Raw genomic sequence first — 18564 nt, forward strand, 5'->3', positions numbered from 1 at the left:
CAGGGCGTCATCCCTAGATTCCATGGGGCAGATTCATATACAGAAGGAATCTGGCAGTCCCTGCTCTTGGAAGGTAGAAGGTATTAAACAGACGATCACACGAGTCAAAATAGTGCAAATGAGTGGCTATTTAATGAAGAAGCACCAAATTCTAAAACTTGGCATAAAATGCCACCATTGTGGCATGTAAGCTTTATGTGAGCAACATGCAATTCTCAAAACAAAATCCGAAAGTATCTTAGGAAGGTGATGGTGGCTTCTTGAAATGGCTCTGTGTAGGGGCCACTGATGTGACAACATCAAGGAGAGGCATTCTTCACTGAGAATGGAGAATAACCCCATCACAACTGGATGTCCAGAAAATGTGACTGGGTAGAGAGAGAGGAAGTGGGTGGGTACAGGAGCAGCACAGGGCCCACCAGCCTTACTCCCATGGAGGCTGCAGAAGAACAATGACTTACACTGGCACAGTGCTTAACAGTTTACAAGCTGCTGTCACATGCAGGAACTCTGGCATCTTGAAAACTCTCCCAAATCACTTCAGGCACTCCTGGTTTACAAAGTATAGGAAAGCTCTCCCGGTCAACCTCGTGACCTGGGGCCAACACCACCAGAGGCCTACCAGTCCCTCGACTCCAAGCTCTGAGAAGCAGCCACACAGCCAGACTGCTGATGGAACCAAGGTCAGACAGCTGCAGGGAACCAAGGTCAATGGAAGTGACTGTGGGAGTGAGAGGGGTGGTGACCAAGGGAAGGCAGTCAGAATTACAGCCTAGGGGTGGGGGGGATCAGCAGGAGTGTGTCCCACCACCGCCCAGGGGGCACATACTATAGGAACGGTGAGAACCTCTGAAATGTGTGTTTGTGGTCCACTGAGTGTGATGGGAGCCAAGTGAGAGCGCAGGGTAAGGTAAGGGAGTTAAAGTTGCATTGTGGGGGAGAAGCTCTCTGAAACAGGCTTCCCCAAAATATTATTTCTTGAAAAACAGAAAATACAGGGGACCATTAATGGTTCTCCATAGAACCTTCATGACCCAAATGAGCCCTTATCCTTATCCTTACAGCTCCCGCCACCCCCCTTTCCTCCTTCTGAGTCCAAATCCCAGACAACCATCTGGGGAGCAATTCAATCTCAACAGTTTGTTCTGCTCCCCCTTTGCTCAGCAAGGGCTTCCCATCAGGCCCTGCTCTCCTATGGGCGACACCCCGCAAACTTAACCCCTCTGGGCCTGGCCAACATTCTGCCGCCTCCCATCCTCTCAACATGTACATGATTTACCTAGAAGAACAGTTCTGCTAAATTATTTTAAACTCTTTCTTTTATGCTTGCCTCTATTATAGGTAGTAAGACCTATAAAAGCAAGGACTAAATCTGAAATGCCTCATGGCCCAGATAAACTATTATGTTTATATATAGTAAACACTCACTGGTGGAGAATTAATGCCTAGATTCCTTACCTCAGAATCACGAACAAGTATGTAGTACTCGCTCTTTACTGAAAATCAGAGTCTAGCCTGTTCTGATGGACTCACAATTTTATTTACAGTGGAGCACACCAATGCTTCTTCTAAAGTTACCCTGATAATTCTAATACAAAGTTTATAAGCTGTTTGAAACAATACTCTTTCTTCAGTTATACAGGAAAATACATTCTAGTAAGTCACGACTGAGAAAATATGTCCCAAATTCACACAAAAACAAGCAAACTTGGTGAGGCTGTGCCTATGGGTTAGGAGTGAAATGTTCCTTGGCCACAAACTATTTCCAGTACCAGCAACACAAGCACATTGACTAACGCCGGGACAAATTTGGTGAAAACTAATAAGGTCAGAGAATCTGAAACAGAGTTGATAGGCTTATAGTGAGTACCCTTGCCCTGGGCCTCTGTCAATGAAGGCAGAACCTTTTACTGCATGTGAGTAAGGCCCCAGTTAGTCCCTATTAGCAGTGACCGAGAAGCAGGTGAACCTATGGGCTTGGAGGAGTGAGAGGCTTGGCAAAAAGGAAGCTGGTCTTCTCGAGGCCTGGCCACAGTAATGGCTGGGCTGAAACAGTGGACGCTTGCGGACTTTGTTCTTTGGTTGTCTCCATACTCGGGGGGTGAAGGCATCCAGGATCAGCACCACTGTCCACCCCTGAAGGAAAGAACTGGGCATCTCCAGAATAGGTTTCTCCAGCTCCCCAGGTGTGGCAGTCCTTTCTCGAGGAAACCTCGAGGCATCTCTGCCCTGAGTGCATCCAGGTGGATCTAGACTGACAGTGAGCAATCTTACACCAAGCTGCAGAGGGAAATAAAGCCCAAAATGGCATCTTGGTGACCACAGCCACTTTCTGCCTGAGCCATTGAAAAACAGAATGTGGGCCCTCCCTGGTGGTGCAACAGTTTGGAGCTAGCTGCGGCCGCCTCCACTTACGCTCAATCCCACATGGCGCAGAAGACCTCTCCTGTCTCACCCTCTGCTCTCCTCAGCAGTGTACTTCAGTTAATCTACCTGTTCTGCTCCCCATTCTGTCTCTGGTGAAGCCTCTCAATGCCCCTGCACCTCTGGTCTGTACCCCAGTTCTGTATGCGTAAATAAATCTTAAAAAAAAAAAAACAAAACAGGACGCAAGCTCACATGATCTTCAGCTAACATGTAAAGAAATATGTATCATGCATGAAGATGCAACAGATTGCTACAGGCACAAAGATTTTGAAATGTAAAATGCTTGTGCAAGAACAATAGTCATTCTTTTCTTGTCCTCAGAATTAGGCTCTCTTGTGGTTGCCAATTTTGGGGAGATAAGCAAGCAGGAGGAGTTAGTAAACTAAAGGAAATGACCACCTGCACACATCATGAAGCTGCTCTTGAGACTACATATAGACAGTGAGATTACTGGCCCTTTCCAAATTCTTGCCAATTATAAGCCAGTGGTTAGTTAGACTGGTGTTCTCACCATCTCTATACCCCGGGCAAAATAGACCTGAACAAAAGTAACATGTCAGGGGCAAACTCCTAGACAAAGACGGAGAACTGGCGTGCAGATGACAGTAAGATTCTTTATGGCCATTGTCTGTTCTCTCCCTGAACTGTGAGCTGCATATTCATAGATGTGCACTACTCATGCATAGAACCTTCTGGTTTGACCAAAAGACTATAAAGAATTTCTGAGAACTCCAATGGCTTCACCCAGCACTGTGGATGTGACACAAAGATGAAGCTTGCTGCCCCAGCGAGCACAGACACTTCCCCTTTTTCTGTGCCCACGTAGCTGACAGACTTCAACCCTGCATTTGGGCAGCTCAGTTGAAACCACCACAAACAAGCCTTAAACAGCAGCAAGTGAAATTCCTGTTCACACAAAATCAACAGAACAAATGTTTGCTACATAGATCAAGACTTCAATAAAAGAGACATCCAAAGCCAGGAGAGTTAGACAGCTAATTGAGGGGGAAAAGAGGGCTTTACTGTTTGGGAAATCAAGTTCCTTGCCCAAATCTAGAAACAAGGCACAGCTTACTGATTTTGGGGTGTGAGCCCGGAGTTATAGCTGAAGTGAGTACAGCTCAGTATATTCAGATTTCTCTCTGCTACCCCCAGAAGGTAAAAAGCTCCTGTGGAAAGGAAGGCTACCATCAGAGTTGTGAATCCTGACTCTGGACTGCACCTGGTTCTGACCATGTTGATGGACCCCACTCCACCCCAAGCCCCCATCACTTCCAAGAGGCTTGTAATGGAAAACTAACAGCCCTCCTCTTAGACAAGTGTGCACAAACACCAAGCCCGCGAAGGGAGGGTTGGCGCTAGCTCTTTAAAACCTGAGAGCAGGTAACTGAAGGACATACCTGGATCACAATGAGGTCACTGGGCAAATAAATTCACAAGGCAGTGTAAGCATTTTTAAAGAAAGTACTTCAAACAATCTTAACCGTCAAATGGGAAAATCTAATTTTCTAAGAATCTATTGATTTGGAAGGGAGATAACCAGCCAGTTTCAAGGAAATGACTTCCTCAGCTCCTTGAATAGCCATCTGAAGGCCTGCATTCTGGAGCATATTTGCCCGAGGGAGAAAGGAAATTGGCTTCTGCCAGAGAGCTGACCCCACACTGCCTTGGGACCCCTGCACCTCTCCTACCAGTCTCCTCACACAATTCACATTTCATCTTTGAAAAGCTGTCAAGTTCTTTAATGTCCACACCAGGGTTTCTCAAGCTTGGCGCTACTGACACTTGAGGTCACATGATTCTTGGCTGTGGGTACCATCCTGTGCACTAGAGGATGTGGAGCAGCGGCCAGGTCGTCCCCCTACTAACACCTACTAGTTGTGACAATCAAACGTCCCCAGACATTGCCAAATGCCCCCAGTGCAGAACCACTGGTCTGGGTGGACAGCTGGCAGCAAGTAGTTACTGGTATGAAAGGAGCTATCTGGATGACAACCAGTACCCCTCCTGTTTTGCTTCTCTGGGCTTCTCCTGTGGGGAGTAAGGACCAAGTCCTCAGTGCTTACCTGAGCATCTTCCAGTTCACTCTCCAGGGTCCGTTTGGTTGCCGTGGCTTCTTTTTCTTCCTTTTTTGCATGCCCGAGGGCCTCTTCTAATTCCTGAATTTCTGCCTACAATGAAACACACAAGATCAGCATGTGCTCAGGTATGTGCTGTGTCTATGAAGGTGGCATGAGAGGAACATGAGAGACAGCTGCAGACACCAGCAACCATGGTTGTGGTCCCCACTTGCCTGTCTGGACACCCAATGGCATCGTGTTCTCCAGTACATGTACCTGCCTGCAGTTCCATGTTTAGACCGACGTGAAAATCCAAATCATCTGGGATGAGATTTTTAAAACAATTTTTTAAAAAATATATAAATATCCAGCTGCAGAGACTGAAAGCCCTCCAGAGGCTCTGAAGGATAACCATTTGGGGAATCTCTGCTGCAATATATCTGCCTTTACATTTTTCATGTCAGCTGCTATTTCATCGTCATTAGTGTATGCCTCTTGCTGACAGCCTCCCACTCTCAGAGATCTGGCGAACCAGATTAATTGGTTTGTTAAAACTTGTGTGACTTCCGAACCCAACAACTATTTGTTTAAAAAAAAAAACAAAAAAAACTAATAGGGCTCTCCCTAGTGGCGCATCAGGTTAGAACTCCACACTATGAAGTTCGCAGAAGCCACTGCAGCACGAGTTCGATCCCCAACCAGGGAGCTGACCCACATGGTGTGGCAGACCTCTTCTGACCCACCCACTGTTCCCTCCAGCAGTGTGTTTCATTACATCTGCCTGTTCTGCTCCCCACTGTCTCTGGTGAATCCTCTCACCCACATCTCTGGCCTGTACCCCAATTCTGAAAGCATAAATAAACAAATCTTTAGGGCCCTCCCTGGTGGCACAGTGGGTAAATGCAGCACTAAGAAGCTAAAGCTACTTCAGCATGAGTTTAATCCCTGGCCCCAGAGGTGACCCACATGGCACGGCAGACCTTTCCTGACCCGCCCGCTGCTCCCCTCAGCAGTGTGCTTTGTCGACCTGCCTGTTCTGCTCTCCACTGTGTCCGGTGAATCCTCTCACCCACCTCTGGCCTGTACCCCAGTTCTGTAAGCATAAATAAATCTTTAAAAAATAAATAAATCTTAAAAACAAACAACACTAATGAGTGAGAATCAGGCTGACAGTGGTGTTAAAATAGCCTTGGAGGCCTCTGCTAAATGCCAAAAGGTGCTCCAAGAGTGTCTGATGCCTGTGGGAGCTGGTTCCCTCCCATGCTGACTGCCCATCCTGATGGCCGCAGCCTGTTCCCAAGCCTCCCTGGCAGCTCAACTCTTGCTCGTGCCATTTGCAGACAAGAAAAAGAAATGGCTTACAGAGAAGACTTATCCAGTATTGCTTTGACCGTCCCTACAAAATCATGACAATAAATCCCTTCCTGCTGCTGAAATCTCTCACCCAGGAAAGACGCATCAGCAACTGCCAAACCTAGGCTCGGGCCCAGCAAGACTTACCTGGCACTTCTTGAGTAGTTCCTTCGCTTTGGCTTCATCGCTTTCCAAGTCCGCAATCTGCCTCTGAAGCTGAGTGACACTGCACTCCAGCTCCCCGCAGCTTCGCCGCAGCTTCTCGTTCTCCTCCTGCAGAGCCCTCACGCGCATTTCAGCATCCACCTGCGTCTGCTCTGAAGCATTGCTTCGACTGGCCAGGACCTCAACATTCTGTGAAAATCATGTAACCGTGTCAAAGGGCAGCCCCAAGCTCTGAGAATGACTGCCATTTATTAAGAACCCACTAGGTAATAGGCACTGGCTATTCCCAGGGTCAGCAAGCTACAGCCTGTAGCCAGGTCCTGCCCACCGGCAGTTGGTATTAATAATAAAGAGTTTCTGGGACCCAGCCACATCCATTCCCACTGCACACTGCAAGTGGCTGCCTGCATGCCACAGCAGCAAAGTGCTTGTGGCCAAGAACACAAGGCCTGTGGTACTGTGAAGCCTAAAGTATTTACTACCTGGCTCTTTCCAGAAAGAGTCTGTCAACCCTTGTCTGTGTTAAGCTACCCCCTACCATGTGCAGGGCCCCTCAAGAGAAGCTCTTGAAATCCAGGACACAATGGAAATTAAATTTTGCTTAGCCTATGATACTGTCCTCAGTGCAAGCTCTGGGCGCTATCTGTAAATGAGTTTGTGCTACATGTGGACTTTTTTCTCCCCACAATAGAAAAGAATGGTAACAGGGACCTCCCTGGTGGCACAACAGGTTAGGATGCAGCACTGCAAGCTGGCCACACCTGCTTCAGTGTGAGTTTGATCCACATGGCGCAGCAGACCTCTCCTGACCCGCCCACTGCTCCCCTCAGCAGTGTACTTTGTCGATCTGCCTGTTCTGCTCCCCACTCTGTCTCTGGTGAAACTTCTCACCACCCCTGCACCTTTGGCCTGTACCCTAGCTCTGTATGAATAAATAATCTTAAAAAAAAATCAATCTTTAAAAAAAGAAAGAAAAGAATGGTAACAATTCCAGATGGCATGTGAACCCTGGCAGGGGAAGGAGGAGTGGAACAGAAGGGGGGGTTTACTGAGTGGTAAGTGGCCTTGTCCAGAATCCTACCTTCCTGACAGCCTTTCACCTTTCATTTCCCTGCTGTCCACAGATAGTAGTGTCAGTTAATCTAATGCCCATGAAGCAGAGCTACAGGTGCCTACAAAGAAAGGCCCAGAGGAAGGCAAGATTCAGTTTCGCAAGCTTCAGCACAGCCCACTTGAGAGAGGTATCTGCTGGTACTGCTTGCAGAGCTTTTCAGAACCTTTTTTTTTTTTTTTAAAGATTTAAATATTTGTGCATACAGAGCTGGGGTACAGGCCAGAGGCTCAGGGGCGGTGAGAGCCTTCACCAGAGACAGAGTGGGGAGCAGAACAGGCAGATGGACGAAGTACACTGCTGAGGGGAGCAGCGGGCGGGTCAGGAGAGGTCTGCCGCGCCATGTGGTCACCTCCGGGGCAGGCGGGGATCGAACTCATGCAGAAGTAGGTTTAGCTTCTCAGTGCTGCGCTTTAACCCGCCCACTATGCCACCAGGGAGGGCCGCTTTTCAGAACTTTTAACAGTGCTGGAAGCAGTTTTTCCTGACCTTTACCAATTAGAGAGAGCTTCTAAAACCTTCTCTACATCTGGGAAATTCTGACAAAGCCAAGCTACTGAATTAGAATGGGGTGAGCTGGCATTGCTAGGAGAATACTATGATGCCTGACAACTGATATGTTATCAGAACTACTTTGATAACATATTTTATTGAAACCAGGGAGATGTGATGTGTGACTGAAAGCCTGATAAGGTATCTAAAGAATCTAAAAACTATGTGTAGAAAAAGAAAGAAAAGGCTCAGATTTTCCATTCCTACCCTACTTCTCCCATTAAAAGGCAAGGGATTACGCAGCTATAGTTATGGAGACAGCGTGTGTACAGGTATACACATAGAGCTTAACAGAATAGAATTGAGGATCCGAAAATAAACCCAATGTCTAACATGAATGCCAAGACCATTCAATGGGGAAAGAATCATCTTTTCAACAAATATACAGTACAATTGGCTAGCCACATGCAAAAGAAGAAATTGGGGCCCTTCTCACAAAAATAACTCAAAACGAATCATCCACTCAAATGAAAGATTTAAAATTATCAAACTCTTAAAAGACAACAGAAGAGTAAATATTTGTGACCATGGTATAAGCAATGGCTTCTTAGAAACACCACCAGAGGCATAGGTGATTCAAAAAGACATCAAGGTTAAAAGTTTTTGTGTTGCAAATGATATTATCTAGGAAGAAAAAAGTCAAGAATGAGAGAAAAACAATTCACATATCTGAGAAAGGACTCATTTCAACATTATACACAGAATTCTTCAACTCAGTAATAAAAATGAATGAATTAAAAATGGGCAAGGGGGCCCTCCCTGGTGGCGCAGTGGATTAAAGCACAGCACTGAGAATCTAAAGCCGCTTCCGCATGAGTTCGATTCCTGCCTGCCCCGGAGGTGACCACATGGCGTGGCAGACCTCTCCTGACCTGCCCGCTGCTCCCCTCAGCAGTGTACTTCGTCGATCTGCTTGTTCTATTCCCCATTCTGTCTCTGGTGAATCCTCTCACTGCCCCTGAGCCTCTGGCCTGTACCCCAGTTCTGTATGCACAAATAATCTTAAAAAAATAAATAAATAAATAAATAAAAATGGGCAAGGGATCTCAGTCAGCAGCATTAAAAAAAAGATACAAAATTCCAATAATCACATGAAAAGATGCTCAACATTATTAATTATGAGGAAATATACATCAAAACCATCATGAAGTGTCACTTCACAACCACTAGTGTGGCTATAATTAAATGGACAGATAATGCCAAGTGTTGGGAAGATATAGAGAAACTAGAACCCTTCTATGCTGCTGGGGGAATGTAAAATATGGTGTAGCCTCTTTGGAAAACATTTTGGCAGTTCCTCAAAATCTTAAACAGAATGAATAGAAGAAAGACCCAGCAATTCCACTCCTAAGTAAATACCCAAGAAAAATAAAAACATACCCACACAAGCAACAGAACATGAGTGTACAAAAATCTTCATAGTAATCCCAAAGTGACATTGAAAACTAAATGTGACCAATTAGTGAATGGGTAAAAAAATATACGGGATAGTCCTGCAACGGAATATTATTTGGCCCTAAAAAGAGTATTAATATATGATACAAAATGGATGAAACTTGAAAATGCTGTATTTGTAAAAGAAGCCAGTCACGAAAGGTCACATATTGACATTTATATGAAAAATCCAGAATAAACAAGCTGTCTAGAGACAGAAAGTAGAGGTGTGGTTGCCTAAAGCTGTACAGAAAGAGGAACTGGGAGTGGATACCTAAAGAACACGTTTCTTTGGGGGGGAGGGGGACAGTGATGAAGATTTCTGAAATTGACTGTAGTGATGCTTACACATCTTAACACATTAAAAACTAGTGGTATGTGTATTTTAAATAGCTAAACTGTATGGGTTATATGTATTATAGCTCAATACAGCTGATTATCTAAAGAGGGGAGAGAAGCCAAGGGAAATCCTGGAGACCAAAGTTAGGAGGCCATTTACCTCAGTGGTCTAAATTTTGCTGAGTGCTGAGACTTGAGACAACTCCCTAAATCTCTTGGTAAAGCAAAAAATGCTGGCTGGCACGTGTAGTCAGTGCTCTTCCATTCACCCAGAAACCTCAGGAATAACAGGGTATATCCTGAACACCAGATCTGGCTTAACCTGGATTTGTGTTTAGCTGGAATCTTGACTAAATAAGGATATTGAGCTGTGCTTTGAGGTTAGAACTTGGTATTTTCTGTTTGATAGTGTAGGGGCATGCTGGAAAGGATGAGAGATGGTATGCTAGGAGAATCAACAATGCGAGTTTTGTAACTCACCTCCGGCAGGCACCCAATGCCAGCTTTCAGTTTCACAGGCTGAGTGTGACCCAAGGGAGCTTATATGTGTTGACATACCCAGTCCTGCTTTGACTGCTTGTAAATGGGTAACCTGATTTCCTTGTGTCTTTGTAGTGTCATCCACATTATGTTTACAAATAAATTTAACATAAGCCTCTGTTTGCAAACTTTTCCAGAATCCTGGCCCCTATAAACACACTCAGGCCACTAGTTTATATATAGCGCACACGCAAAAATTTCTCTTTCCTGAAACCAGATGTAAATCACCTGCAGCAGTCCTGAAATTGAAAGCAAATAAACAAAAACACACAACTAAAAATCTCGCCCCTTTGTTCAAGGCAAGTCCTTTATGCAAGTTCTTCTCCATGACATTCCAGTGAAGAAAACTAGTCTAAGAGGACCTCCCAAAGCCTTTCCAACTCTGAAATTCTTTGATCCGTGCATCATCTCTTCCAAAGGCTTGTTTTATCTCATGAATGTGGCCAGGGCAGCAAAACTTCACCAAGACCAGAGCTGGTTAAGATCCACTCAGACAGGAGGTCACTGGGGACAAACACTGCTGACCTCACTTAAGTTGCTGATACTACATTTCTGTGAGTCTTTGATCTTAAGCCCTTAAATATGTCATAACAAGATTAGTGAGGATGTTCCAGCATAAATAAAACCAAAGCGCACACAGTTCCGATCAATTCATTTAGCTATGTCATTCCGCTTATATGCGGTCTACTTTTAAAAGGACTCCATGGATTTGCCTTATAATATCTTAATTACTACTCAATGCCTGCAATCAGGCATTAATAGTTGACCAAAATCAAGTCCAGTGCCTCCGCCATCCAAAAGATTGGAAACGCTGCACTAAGTCATCACTGCAAAGGCAAAAGTAGCAGATGTGCCTTGTGATGTCAGCTTTCAAGCCCTGACCATCCCTTCTAACTGCACGGAGAGATTTCTTCACCTATCAGACAGCCACGGTCAAAAGGTTGGATGACACAGTGTGTGGGCGGCATAAGAAAACAGCTTCTCTCGCCCCCTGTTGGTGGGGCTAGAAATTGGTATGAGCTCCTGCGGGGCAATTTGGTAGCGTCAATCAAATTATAATGTTCATTCCCTTGGATAGAGAAACTCCTCTTCCAGCTCCTATTCAACACATAAACATAAAACACCATTATTAATGGTGGCACTGTAACAGCAAAAGTGAAAACAATCGGACCTTTGTTAAATAAACTATGTCAGTTTAATAACCTGCTATGCAGTTGGGGGAAACTGGAGGAAAGAAAGGTTGAGGATGGTATATGCATAGATCACTGTTTATGTAAAAAGAAGGTAAGTGGGGGACGCTGTACCACTGGTGGTGAGGAAGGGCACCCAGGCAATGCAAAGGAGGAGAGGGAAACTGCATGTTTGAAATTTGAGCAATGGAAATTCAAATTTTCAAATAAACATGCATTTCCCCTGACCTGGCCACAGGCACTTGGAGGACATCCCACCTCCCCGGCCCAGTTCTCACCTCCTCTGGCCTCTCAAAACCCTCCCCTACTTCATTCGTGGATACTTCTGGGCCATGAAAGTAGGGAGCTGACGCAGGGGAGCAGCTGCACAAACAGAGCATCGAGCCAAGTCTCCCACGCTGGTTGACACAGTTCAGAAATTCCTTTTTACCACATATAGCTGGGAGAGTGAAAACAGGCTCAGAATGGCCCACCACTTGCACTTACACGAGCGCGTCTCCAAACTTCCCACCCAAGCAACCCCAGACTGACGGGTCCAACGTGAGGCATTGAGGGACGTTCCCGGGGCGGTGAAGAACCATGTTCTTCAAAAAAGCTTGGGTTTGGCCCTCCCTGGTGGCGCAGCGGGTTAAAGCACAGCACTGAGAAGCTAAAGCCACTTCCACATGAGTTCGATCCCCGCCTGCCCCGGAGGTGACCACATGGCATGGCAGACCTCTCCTGACCCGCCTGCTGCTCCCCTCAGCAGTGTACTTCGTCGATCTGCCTGTTCTGCTCCCCACTCTGTCTCTGGTGAAGCCTCTCACCACCCCTGAGCGTCTGGCCTGTACCTCAGTTCTGTATGCATAAATAAATAAATCTTTTTAAAAAAAAAAAAGCTTGGGTTTTCCCATTAAACGTGCCTGGGAAGTCTGCATATGACATTACAACCTTTTTGTTTCATTCCATGCCTGTATTTATATTAAGACACTGGGCCCTTGGTGTGTCGGGAAGACCCTTTCACTCGGCCACCACTACCCCTTCCTTCCTCCCCAGAGCACACATAGGTGGGGAGACATCACACAAATGAGGAACATAAACTAAGACATCTCCAGAGTGGACTCCTCGTTTTAATTCTAAAAACGCCATCTAACAGCGCAGAGCACGAGCCTAGGCCCTACAGTGGTCAGGTCACACCTGAACACAGACTGTGACCTTTCACAGACAGGAAGACATGTGTTTGTTTTCAACGTCCTGTGCCCTGGGGCATTTCACTCAACCTGGCCTCACAGGGCATTGCTTCCTCCTTTGTAAAGGGGGTGAAGTTACTGCCCCACACTCTGTGGGAAGCAATTGGTTAAAGGAGGGGAGGTCCTGCAGTCCTCACTGTTATTACTACCAGGTCAACAAAACCCACGTGTTTTCTCAAAGGGTACGGCCTTGCACAGGTTTCTAAACCCTCAGACTTCGTTCAGACTGCAACCTGCACATTGTCACCAGCTATACATCAGGCCTGGATTTCTCCAAAGACAGAATCGAGATCTTCTAACCATCTATCCGGGACAACTAGTACTGGACACCAAGGAGATGACCCTCTTCAAATGCAAATTCCAATTACATTTGAATTCTTATTTAAAGGCCAGGTTTCTTGGTTGATTAATTAAAAATTTAGCCCCACGCCCTCCCTCGTGGCACAGCGGGTTAAAGCACAGCACTAAGAAACTAAAGCCACTTCAGCATGAGTTCGATCCCTGCCCCAGAGGTGACCCACATGGCGCATCAAGCCTCTCCTGATCTGCCCACTGCTCCCCTCAACAGTGTACTTCGTCAGTCGGTCTGTTCTACTCCTCACTCTGTCTCTGGTGAGTCCTCTCACTGACCCTGCACCTCTGGCCTGTACCCCAGTTTTGCATGCATAAATAAATAAATCTTTAAAAAAATTTAGCCCCATTTCCCAATCCAGGGTGGTCTGGTAAACCAAGGACCTAAGAAAATTCTTCTAAAACAGATAAACAACGTGTGTCATTATGCTGACTTACTAAATATCCACTACTCTTAAAGGGTTGACTTTTAACCACATTCCAATTACTGATTTAAAGGGGTAGGGCAGAGTGATACAATTAAAAATAATTGTATCAAAAATTCCATCCCTTTCAAATAATGACTGGCTTACAAGCCAGCACATTTTCATGAATAATGCCCACATTTATGTTCACACTGTCCCCAAGAGCCAGGGGAAACTCTTATTCACAACAGCATAGAACCCCAAAGAGCACCACCATGTCTGCATGTCTTGCCTGGTGCAGAAGTGCTATTGGGCTTTCCCTGCAGGGGCACAGCTCTGACCTCTCTGAGGAGTAACCACACAGAACAAGGCCTCCTGGCTCATCCCAATTCAGACCCGACACATGGACATATCAGGTTTTACTAATTAACAAGGCCTCTGCCACAACCAGCTTTTGTTTCTTTCTGTCTCCTTTTTTTGCTGAATGAGCAAAAACAGCTGAGGCGTGGAGGCCGGGAGTCCGGGGAATGGAATGTTGGTCCGTCGGTTCTGTGTCACTAGTCACCCCCACACTCAAGTGTGTTTAGGCTGCAGGATCTCAGCTGATAAGTTCCCAAGGCATCGCCCGGGTCAGGTCTTCTGCTGGGAGCTCACTCATTGGTTTGTTTGTTTTTGCCATCACAGTTGTGGGCATCCGCTTTCATTTCCACAAGGACACGGGTGCAAAGTGATGGAAGTATAGAGTATCCAGTGCCTGTGTTGTGTCTTCATCTTCCCTCAATGAGCCACAGTAAACTACTTAAAAAGAGAAACAGCGTATATTCAGTCACAAGCTGCTCACTTCTTCTCCTAGTTGTCTGAGAAGTTCCCTGGGCTAAGGCCTTGAAGCCAGCACAACATTTTCATGAGCCGAGGACTCAGAGATCTGGCCTAATGCCTGTTCTGACTCAGGAGGTCTAGAGCAGGGCTTGGGCTCTACTTCTGTCAAGCTCTCAGATGCAGACCTCATGGCCTTCCTGCAGAGGGTGACAGCTCAGGTCCCACCTGTTCAAGTGCTTCATGCTTCTTGGTAGCACTCAAGTGCCTGGAATTAGGTGTCAGGCGACTTGAGTGCTACTGTGAGTTTTGCAGCCAGTCACAGTATAACCTGTACAAACCCTGGACACCTCTGAGCTCAATTCACATCCTTAAAGACGGTGTAATGGGCAATACTCACTTAAATGGGTCAGAAGTTCCAAAGAGAGAAAGGCAAGAGATACAGATGCTTGGAAAGAGATGATACCTCTCCGTTAATATACTGGAGGGTTTTTCTTTCCTCTTTTTTGATTCTGCCTACTTAACAAAGTTAGTGGTTTTCAGGCATTAAAAAACATCACTTTTAAGCCCTATGTTAAAGCTACATCAGTTTCTCCAAATACTCTCATAGTATTTTCCAAATGCCGACACCATTCCTTCTCAACGTATCTGAGGTCCAGAACTCAACTGTTTATACACTGGACACGTTTGTTATTTGTGTGTGTGTGTGTTTTTTTCCTCCAAAGGAGGAGTACATAAAAGAGATAAAAAGAAATGGTAAAGAAGTAGAAGCTACTCACTAGCCCCAAATATTTTCAAGAAAGAGCTGGTTCCAAGGCCATAAAAGTCAAAGTGAAAGTCAATATTCAATTTCCTCTTGTTACAAGATTTGGATTGCAGGTCAGGTTCTGCTAATAATTTACTGAATGACGACCTTAGGTAAGTCATTTACCTTCCATCTGCTTTAAATTTTGTCCATTGAACAAGAAATGATTGTGCTAGTTCATTTTAGTGTCCTTGCCAGCCGGACAGTCTGGGATTCTAGAATGAACTTGAAGGAACTGGGTATATTAAGCAATCATGGAATTAAATAAATGAAAAATTCCAAAGGTTTTATTCTTGTAACATCATGTTTAATTAAATTTCATTTTCAAATGCGGTCAGCTAATCTTGGATCATTTTTACCAGTGTCCCCACAGCTTCTAGAGTTGAGGACCATATTGAAGCACAAGCAATTTCTGATACCGAATAGAAGTTTCTGATTCATTCTCTCCCCACTGTTAACTAACTTACCAAAGCATTCCAAGCAACTTCCCTTGCTTAATGAAGACTGTATTTATATCATTTTTTTATTGCCTTGGAGGTTTTTCCTACTTACAGAGCTACTCAAAAGACACTCCCTTTTGATCACATTCAGTCAGGTAATGATCCCTTTTGATCATTACCCAGTCTTTCCTACAGTAATATAGTGATCAGATTATGTAGGTTAAAAATTCTGTTGATTTTTTGCACAATATCCTTGTGAATAAATTTCTCCCTTTAAGCAGTTAAAAGACTGGCAGGATCCCCTTGTGAGGAATCTCTATTGCAGACACAGGTCCAAGACAAGTGACACTAATAAAATGCATCACAGGATGCATTTCACACAGATTCTCATTAAGCCACACAAAAACCTACAGAGATGGGAAAAAAAATGGAAATATGACTTAAAAAAGAAAAAAAACAACTCTGTACCTAATAGGCAGGTGATTTCCTCAAGGGCAATATGTTCAATAGTTCAGACCTTGACATATGATTTTGTTGATGTGAAATCTCCAGCATAGGCAAATCCATGGAGAAAGGAGATAGATTGGAGGTGGCCAGGGGAGCAGGCAAAGAGCTTGAACATCAGGGCTTCATTTTGGGGTGACTGACATGTTTTGGACTTGAACAGTGGTAACTGTCCTGTTCACACTTGCCCGAACAGCAGAACTGTACACTTTCAAATGGTTTTATGGTATGTGAAAGTTATCTTAATGAAAACAAAAGAAAAAAAAAAAGATGAGGTCTTGGAGTCAGCTGACCAGAACTGGCCCCACTCACTCATCTCTAAGCCTGGGTTTTCCCACCATTCTGATAATGAATGGAGACATTGTGTTAAGCACTTAGCAGTGTTTTGGGCACACAGTGAGAACTCAGTCGATGCTAGACTAGCCACATACTAAGGTCAAGTAGCGAAAGTCGCCCGCACAGGAATTGCACTCAGCTCTCGGTCCAGCTCCCCATCTGGCTCTCACTTGCTACCAGGAATGACCCAGGCAGCCAGAGAAGGGGAAAGGAAGCACCAAGCCATCTGCCCAGGCTGACTTACAGGAGGAAGAACAAATCGGCGACTGTGTCATAAGAGAGTTTCAAGGCTTCTCCAAAACAGGGACTTTTAGGCTTTTGCCTTTCTTTCTTAAACACCACTCCTTTACCAAAAAAAGAAAAGAAAATTTCCCAGTGTCCCCAAGTCCTCTCAGTTTCCAGCAGATAAAAAGAACCTCACAACTTACTTATAAGGCACCATTTCCCTCACCGTGAGGGCCACATTCTGAGCTGATCTTACGACCAGCATGTGCAATTACTGCTTACAGAAGCCAGTGTTCCCCACGGGGCAATGACCCTTCAAGGGGATGGAGAAGGGAATCCTCCCTGACGGTGCCATGTGATGTGAGCTCAGCTTCAGCAGGAAAATACAGGGGTAGAATGGGGTGGCGGGATAAAGCCAGGGGTTAGACACACAGCTTTACTTCATCACTAACAGACCAGACAGTTTTACAAATGGTTAAAATCTACTTGCTGTCAGCATACACATGTCTAACAGGTTGAACAGGATTTCTGAAGACAGAAGATAAATAAGCAGGTTCTCTAGAATTCTGCCTACTGGGAGGTGTGCAGGGACCCCTCCAAGATAAACCCAGCACTCAATCTGGAAGCCAAAAGGCCCTAACCCAGTCCACAGTTCTATCTGTTCCCTACCCAGAAACCATGTGACTTGTGAAAGCTGATTCTTCAACTTCCCCAGTTTGCTGCCACCATAGTTCCAAACTTGCTAAGGATTGAGCCTAAGTTATAGAAATCATGTCCTTAATTTAAACAAAATGCTTAGACCAAAAATTCTCAATTCAATGACCATTCCCATGAGCTCCTCTTGGCACCCCCAAACTAGATAAAATTGCCATGCTGAAAGAAAATGGTCAATTTTCCCTTTGTTACCCTACCTGGTGGCTATAGGAACCACACTAATGAGGCTAGAGAAAGAAAAACTGAACTCAGATGACAGCTCGGAGGTGGTTGCTGGGCAGACTTTCTCAGTAAATTCTGAGGCAGTTTCCATAATCCCCAGGGTTAAGACATTCAAGAAATCTGGCCTTTATCTATTTCTTCCTTCAAAGGTGTTAGTTGTTCCCCGGAACAGAGTTGAGCAGGGCTCCTCCAATCCACAGCCTCCAGCCCCATCCGTGGGGGTCAGCCCGCTGGGGTTGGCAGTCAGCCATAACTATGAGCAGAGGGAGGAAGGCCAGACAAGAACATCCTAATCCAGAGAGACTCTCTTGCCCATTCTGGGGTGTTGTCCCAGTTACACATCTTCTGAATTGTAATCTGCTTTTCTTAAAAACAGGAGGGGAGTTATAGACCCATATGCTGTGTGGATCAAAAAGAAAGGAAGAGAGAGAACAGTGCGAACTGTGAAAACACTAGTCACTATGTAAATAGCGAACAGTGTCCAGGAAGGAATTAGTATGTGCCACCCAGAAGTTATAGAACATAAATCACAGATTTCCTTTCTAGACAGTCTTGAAAGAGGCGTGGTGACATTTTGGCTTTCACCCCCTTGGGCCAACTGTTTCCCAGCCACGGCCCCTGGCACGGTTCTCACTCAGTCTCTCCACTTCTGAATGAAGGGGAACAAAATATCACCTTCCCTCTCCTAAGAGCTGGGAGCGATAAATGGGGAGGGGTGGAATAACTAAGTCTAAACACAGCTACCGGGGCCACACGAGGGCCAGTTCCTCTGACTTGTGTTAAAAGGTGACTGGGGCACCTTCCACAGAGGGCCGGGCCTTACCACAGAGGTCCTCAGTGACGCTGCCCAGAAAGACATTCAGCCTCCTCTGTCCAGGCACATGCATGATCATACTTGCCTGCCCCCTTGAAGTCAGCTGCGATCACGTAACTAGTTTTGGCCAATGGACTGTGAGTGCCAGTACATGTGTCTTTTCCAGTCCAGGCTCTCAGAGTCGGTCATGATCACCTTAGCCCCATCCCCACCCCAACCCCCAGCTGCTGCAGTGACCAGGGACACCTGAGTGCCCCAGCCACTACGATGAGCAAAAGCGACCCCCACAGGTGTGTCATGGTTCACGTGAGAAATGAAGCATGAGCAAGAAACAAGTTTTTCTTGCTTAAGCTGTGAGATCTAGGGGCTGTCTGTTAGCGCAGTGTGACCTGGCCCATCACGCTGGGAAGATGAGTTCCTCGCAGGTTCAGCCACCTAGACCCAGGCCAGTGAGAAGAAAACCTGGACTAGAACACAAGCCTCATCCCCAAGAGCCAGTGGAGCTGTGGTGAGAAAGAGTGTGGGCTTTGAAA

At 45.6% G+C, this 18564-nt stretch overlaps 1 protein-coding gene across 2 annotated transcripts in view; it reads right to left on the bottom strand.

Moving 5' to 3' along the window:
• CGNL1 (cingulin-like 1) overlaps nucleotides 1-18564 on the bottom strand; it is a 156500-nt gene that overhangs the window by 20894 nt on the left and 117042 nt on the right. For both annotated transcript variants that reach the window (XM_012728676.1, XM_004687754.2), the window contains exons 9-10: nucleotides 5988-6194; nucleotides 4494-4598 (exon numbers count right to left, since the gene is read on the bottom strand). In XM_012728676.1, the coding sequence (XP_012584130.1) occupies nucleotides 4494-4598; nucleotides 5988-6194 (312 nt within the window). The remainder of the gene's footprint in view (nucleotides 1-4493; nucleotides 4599-5987; nucleotides 6195-18564) is intronic.

This window comes from Condylura cristata, unplaced genomic scaffold, assembly GCF_000260355.1.
Source record: "Condylura cristata isolate star-nosed mole 26May11 unplaced genomic scaffold, ConCri1.0 scaffold00023, whole genome shotgun sequence".
Classification (NCBI taxonomy): Eukaryota; Metazoa; Chordata; class Mammalia; order Eulipotyphla; family Talpidae; genus Condylura; species Condylura cristata.